The 7,062-nt window shown below is 45.6% G+C and overlaps 1 protein-coding gene across 2 annotated transcripts; it reads right to left on the reverse strand.

The window, feature by feature from the left end:
• Window positions 1-342: 342 nt before the first annotated feature.
• LOC123451796 (disease resistance protein RGA4-like) lies at window positions 343-4,980 on the reverse strand. 2 transcript variants are annotated; one of them, XM_045128337.1, is made up of 3 exons: window positions 3,903-4,980; window positions 893-3,643; window positions 343-779 (listed from the first exon to the last, which is right to left on the reverse strand). In XM_045128337.1, the coding sequence occupies exons 1-2, from the start codon at window positions 4,754-4,756 to the stop codon at window positions 1,507-1,509; spliced, it is 2,991 nt and encodes a 996-aa protein (XP_044984272.1). In that variant the 5' UTR covers window positions 4,757-4,980; the 3' UTR covers window positions 343-779; window positions 893-1,506. The 2 variants fall into 2 exon arrangements, with proteins under 2 accessions (XP_044984272.1, XP_044984271.1); XM_045128336.1 differs by having other exon boundaries at window positions 343-785.
• Window positions 4,981-7,062: the final 2,082 nt, after the last annotated feature.

Genomic DNA, 7,062 nt, shown 5'->3' on the forward strand with positions numbered 1-7,062 from the left:
ACATGGAAGCAAGAATGATTAGAATATCGCACAAATTATCATCAATCTTGTTAGTCAAAATTCTTCTTTTCTCTCGTGTTTTTTTTTACTTTCTTTTAATAAATCACAGAAGTTCACATGACAACAGCAGTTCTGCACCTATGCTTCTACATCATTTTCTTTATAAAAAAGATCTGTTATCTCAAGTTTCGACTGAGAAATGTGGTCTAGCACTTGATGATAGTCATCAGCTATTTGTAATCTTGTAGTTAGGTTATGGGCCACTACTGACATCTTATCTGGTTCTTCAGCAATAATCTGTCATGACCGGCATGAACAACTGTCAGACTGGATATCTCCATCTCAGGGGCCACTCTACAAGTTTCATTTCAATTGGATGCAATCATCAAGCACTCATAATTATTAGTGTGTACCTCACAAATAGAATCGGACCTATTTCGCGCTTGCCTCTTATCTTTGCCACTAAAAACAGGTGTGGGTGGCAGCATATACTGTGATGTCTCCAAGCATACCCAAGAGACCTGCTAACATAGTCCCCAACAAGTGGCAAACAGATGGCCCCAGAGAAATCTAACCAAGACCACACTGCCTGCCATTGCACTTATAGCATTGCATGTTCTGTGCTCACGGCCATGTCCCTTGCCAACCTGTCATGATAGCTGCACCTAAACTGCAGCGTTCCCTTCTCTTCCTTCTCCCGCATCTCTATAAATTCATCAGCTTAGCACCACAAATCACCTCATCAGTTTATCCAGAAAGCACAAGCTAAAGCGGCATCACTACACCTAGCCAAGAAAGGAGGAGATAAACACAACATGGTTAGTGCCAAGAGACTTTCTCATATGGCAACGAAGTGGCAGAAAATAGCGGTCATCGGGCGGAAGAGGCTCACCTGGACCACGACAGCAGCCAATGACGAGTGTAGCGCCGCATAGCCGTCGGTGGCGATGAAGGGCCACTGTGTGGTGTACACCGTCGACAGGGCACGGTTTGAGGTGACACTGGCATACCTTCGGCACATCGATCTTCAGCGAGCTTCTGACGATGTCCCAGGAGGAGTTCGGCTTTGCAGGCGGTGATGACGGGAGGATCATGCTGACCTGCGATGTCACTGTCATGGAATACGCCATGTGCTTCCTCCAGAGAGATGCGTCCACGAAAACCATGAAGGCATTAATGAGCTCTGTCGCGAGGATGTGCAGCTTTGAAGACAGTGTGGTAGGTGTAGGGCTTAAACTCCAAGTAGCTGCTTGTTAGTTTCTGAAGAACAGCCAGTGTAGCTTTAGCCCTGCTCTGTTTCTTGCATGATGTGAATAACAGTTGCAAGTGGTGGATTGAACATGGAAACAAAGATTATCTTGCAATTTGCAACATGGTGAACTTCGTAACAATATAAAACCACACAATACTACGGCAGCACATCCTCTATTCTTTCTCTGATTTGTGTGTCCAAGCAGAATCATAACCGTAGCAGTTGGCTTCACTGAAGTAGCATTTTCCTCTGCCTCAGTGACCAGATGAGGAAGTTGATTGGACGATCACTTGAAGCCGCGAAGAAGACTCTGATGAAAGTTTCATCTTCTTGAGACTAGAATCCAGACCGTCATCTAAACTTGGTTGGACAACACATATTTTCCGCTTTTCCCTCACGGCAGAAGCTTCTTCATGCCCCTGTCCCTCGCTTTGCACTCGAACACCACTTTTGTGCAACATGAGTCTCGGCCTATTTGGGTGGTTCTTTGTTGCTTGCTCCCAGTCTTTTCTTGTTTGGTCAGGAACTCCAGAGTCAACCGTAACCTCCTTGAGATGTTTGAGGTGTCTGATTTGGATGCCTGAAAGACCAACTAGACCTGGGCAAAGCAGCTGGAGCGAGACGAGGTTTGGCAGAGCTCCATGTTCGATTGCTGCCAGAGATGAAGCAAAACTTTGCACAGCAAAGCACAGACGCCGCAGGCTTGGGAATGCCCCTGATTTCATTTCAAATTTCTCAAGCTCATTTGCGATCAACTTGAGGTAAAGCAAGTTTCTCAAATTGATCAGAGACGATAGAAGACCCCGTGTCAGAGTAGCTGATGAAATACACAGTTCAGTGAGACCTGACAGCAAGGGAACAAATGGGGGTAACTGGAGTAGCTTGCCACGTAGCTTCAATGACCTTACATCATATTTGGAATCTTCAGGGCATGGCTCAAAGTCAAGCGAACTCAGCAGGTCTTCTGAATAGTCTTCTGAATCAAGTGATAGAGAGCGGGCGCCCACACTGTCCATGGGGACTTTGGTGAATTCCTGAATGGCCACAGAAAGATCAGTGGTGTAGTTACTTCCATTTGCAACTGGCCCACACCATATCTTGACCTTTCTCAGATTTCTCATGTGAACCATCAGTTCAAGAAACCCCCGCCTCTCGTTCGTGACAAATCCAGCTAAAGTCTTCAGGTTGCTCTTGTTTCCAGACAAGAACTTCATTGCTTTGCTCATCTTGTTTGCATTGTTTAGATCATCTTTGTCAACTGTAAACTTTCCGAACAGATGGGCTAAGTGGTACAGCATAATGGCCTCAATGGGCACTGTCTTTATCTTTGTTCTCCTTAAATCCAGGGTCTCTAAGCAATGCAGTCCATCGATGCTGCTCGGAAGCTTTGCAATCGTTCCTCCAACACTTAGATATTTCAGATGCCATAGCTTGCCTATGTGCTTCAGGTGACTATCTTCCAGATCATTGCATTCTTCCAGATCCAAGACTCGTAGCAATTTGCACTTACGAACATAAGAAATAGCATCACCTGCTTTTCCAAAGACTGTCAGAGATCGAACACGAGACAAATCCTCGTCGGAGGCCTCACGACCTGTCACATTGCCACCATGGATAGAAAGGTGGCAGGCATTATTAACATAGGCATGGGGTCTTGGATGATCACGAGATGATGTCGCGATGAACCCCTGTGACATGGACTTGTGCAGCACGAACTCGTGCATGATGCCATGAGTCATGCACGTCTTGACCTGTGCATTATTCCTTGTATCGATGGACTGTATGATATTCCGGTCGAGAAGCGCCTTGAAAGTCTCATCCGCAATGTCCTCCTCGCTGCGAAGAGAATCACTCCGTGCATATCCTTCAGCTAACCACCTCCTGATAACAACTTTCCTCTTGAGGGGACGGTTGTTTGGGAATACACCAAGATATAGCAAGCAGGTCATAGCATACACAGACAAACTGTCATAGTTATGCATAAGCACCTTTCTTAGTTCCGTGAAATTAGCATCGCCATGCTTCTCCCTCAGATGAGAACCCAGGTTGCGGCATAGGTCTGCACATTGCTCCCCTGTAGGCTCGTCTGAGCATTTCAGGAAATCAGAGACACTGACGAGAGCAAGTGGAAGACCACCACATTTCTGCAGCAGCGTCATCGACCCCCGCTCCAGCTCAGGTGACCGTACCTCCTGAAGAGCTATTTTCTTGGAGTCCTCTTCACCAAGTGTGTTCATTTGGTACACATAACCATTGCCATGGCTGCATCTTTTAGCCGTGGACTGAATTGTCGTGGTGAGTAGGACTCTGCTGCTTTTACCGTTGTCTTCGAAGATGGAATTTATAGTGCTCCACTGCTCCATCCCAATGTCATCTATGACAATTAAATACCTAGCAATCAAATTGGGAGATGAAAAACAGAGGTTAGAAGATGAGTAGTGCATATGCAATATAGAAATTCAGAAGAAATTGCAGAGATATTAGATCACCCAAATTCTGATTTTACTAAAAACAATCTAAATCATTTGGGAGCAGCCTATGAAATTCGATAGTGAAGATCCCCATAATTTCACCAGATCCCCAAATTCAGATTTCGATCTACGGAGTAGATTATTTGGGAGCCGAAGTAAAGAGTAGGAAAGGTGCACACCTCTTATCCGTGAGGTATTCCTTGAGCAAGGCTTCAATACGTTGGCTATCATCAGCAACAACAACATCCATGGCGTCTTTGGGGCGAACTTGCTGGAGTACGTCGCGCAGGATCTCACTGACCCCGTTGCCGGTGACCTCCGGCGACCACCGGCCGGCGGAAACCCAAGCACGGCAGTGGAATTTCTCCACGGCGAGAGGGGCCTTGTACACCTCCCTGGCGAGCGTGGTCTTCCCCAGGCCGCCGAACCCCACCACGGAGATCACCCTCAGCTGCTCCGGCTCGCCCTCCACCTCGTCCAGCATCGAGAGGAGATCCTCCACCGGCCTCCCGATGCCGACCGGTTTGCGCGCGACGCGGCACGACGGCGCTACCGCCGGGAACTCGTGGCGGCAGCTGGCGGCGGCGGGGGCGGCGATGGAGATGCCGACGACGCGGTCGTGCGCCTGCTTGAGGCGGGCCTTGAGCTTGTGGATCTCGTCGGCGAATCCCGAGCGGCTCTGGACCTTCTTGAGCTCGTGCGCGACCCGGCGGACCAGCGCCGCTCCTTTCCCGCCGCCGCTCGGGCGCGGCCTGCAGGTGAGGCGATGCACGATGCGGTCGATGCAGTCCTGCGCGTCGTGCGCCAGGCCGAGCATCTCCTCGCTGTAGATCCTGGCGACGGCGGTGCGCTGCTCGCCCCGGCCCAGGGCGTGGAGTCGGTCGTCCATGGCGGCGGCGATCATCCGGACGTCCTGCTGGATGGAGAGGGTGTCCTGCCGGAGGCCCTTCTGCTTGTTGTACTCCTTCTCCAGCACCTGGAAGAGCTTCCCCATCACGCTCCTCAGGAAGGCGCTCGCCGCCGCAGACTCCATGGACGTGGTTCCAAAGCTCGATCCGCTCTACAATGCCACCGTTGACTCACTTTTTGATTGAGCGGAGAGAGTGGTGTGGTGGCACAGTGAAATTCCCTGGTCGTGCGTCATACAGATACCAGTATGGGTGTGTTTGTTGATTGGGTGGTTGTAGCCTGCCCTGCATCGCATGAGGATGACCTTGGCATGGGTGGATCTCCGCCGCTAGCCATACCTGACCAAACGCAAACGGCAAACAGACTTGGGACGACTACTAATCGAGTGGTGATGTGCCGACCGGAAGCTCCTATCCAGCGGTGCAGACAGCGTTGTTAGCATGGGCCGGTCCACTAGAGTGATGACTATTTTTTTCTTTTTTGATTTTTATTACATAAATATATATATATAATCAAAAAGATTTACAGATTTAAAGAAAAAAAGTTCATCCCTTTGAAAAAAAATCGTATCTGTAAAAAGATTCATCGATTTTGAAATGAATTATTGAAAATGAAAAAAAGTTGATTAAACTTTTAAAAAGTTACACGAATTTGAAACAAGTACATAACAATTCAAAAAAAGTTCATGTATTTTATAAAAACGTTCATTGAACTGAAAAAAATGTTCATAAATCTTTAAAAAGTTCATTCATTTTCAAAAATATGTCCATCAAGTTTCAAAAAAGTTCATCAATATCCAAAAGAGTTGATCAATATTAAAAGTTATTTGTTGAAATTTTAAAAAAAGTTCATCAATATTTTAATAAGTTCATACAATTAAAAAAACGTCACAAGCGCCTAGATGAGCCGGCCAGTTCGAACACCACATGCGTAACAAAAGTGCACATTAACTCGCGCATGTGGCACCAAATAAGAAATGTCATGCCGGCTCACGTGCTCGGGGTGATGGTCCAGGCACTGCATGGGGGCTAGCTGGGCCGGCACGCGGCACGCCCAGGCAAGCCGGCCCGTTCGGCACGCTGGCCCTTTTTTTACGTTCACTTTCAATTGTTAGTCTAGATTTAGTAGTTAATTATAATTATTATTATTGATTATTATTATGTAATGTATGTATGTAAGGACACCAGATTAATTAATGAAATCTATGTTGTTCTCATCTATATGTATTATTTTTAAAACTTTTTATTAAAATTTTGTATATATATCCGATCTATTTCCCACCCAAACACCCCCAAATCAATCCTCAATCATCCGACTCCGCCGCCGCCGGCAACGACCAAGGCCATGGCCGCCGTAGCCATCTCCGACTTCACACTGATGTCGTCTCCGTCTCCACCTCCACCGCCGTTGTCGCCGTCTTCGCGCCCCCACCACCACTTCGTCAAGGACCTGCCAGCCTCTTGCCTTCACCGTCGCCGTCATCTCCATCGTCGTCCCCTCGCCGTGGTCTCCGTCGTCGTCTTCTCCACCATCGCCGTCATGGACCCGCCTGCCCCGTCGTCTTCATCGCTGGTGAGTAATTGTACTGTCTAATTTTGTGTAGTTATGTACTTAGTGTAAGAATGTAGTGTTAAATTTTAGTGTAGTTGTGCACTGCAGATATTAGTGTATAATTGCGTAATGCAAATTTTTAGGGTAATTGTAGTCTTAGATTTTAATGTAGTTGTGTAGTGCAGATTTGTAGTGTAATTGTAGTTTTAGATTATAGTGTAGTTGTGTAGTATAGTTTTTTTAGGATAATTGAAGTTTTAGATTTTAGTATAGTTATGCAGTGTAGTTTTTAGTGTAATCATAGTTTCATATTATAGTGTACTTGTGTCGTGTAATTTTATTGAATTAATTGTAGTTTCAGATTTTAGTGTAGTTTTTTAGGATAATCATAGTTTCATATTATAGTGTATTTGTGCCGTGTAATTTTTTTAAATTAATTGTAGTTTCAGATTTTAGTGTAGTTTTTTAGGATAATTGTAGTTTCAAATTGTAATGTAGTTGTATAGTGCAGATTTTTAGAGTATGTAATTGTAGTTTGTAGTTTCAGATTGTAGTATAGTTCTACGGATTTGTCGTGTAATTATACTTGAAGATTTTAGTGTAGTTAATGTAGAAGTTTTTATTTTATATATACATATATTTTCTAGTTACATTGTCTAGATTGTATATATATGTGTGTTGCATGTACAGTCACATGACTCCAAAGTTTCGTGACGTGCGACAATAAGGAACTAAGTACTATGCAACTATCATGAAGGACAATATTCAGTGGCCGAGCTATGTGTATAGCTGCAGGGGTCACTGCCCCCACCCAGCCTTGGGATTTTTTAAGAAGATTTTTTTTCTGTAGCAGCATAGATTGAAAAAATTGCAGACTTT

Source organism: Hordeum vulgare, chromosome 5H, assembly GCF_904849725.1.
Source record: "Hordeum vulgare subsp. vulgare chromosome 5H, MorexV3_pseudomolecules_assembly, whole genome shotgun sequence".
Classification (NCBI taxonomy): Eukaryota; Viridiplantae; Streptophyta; class Magnoliopsida; order Poales; family Poaceae; genus Hordeum; species Hordeum vulgare.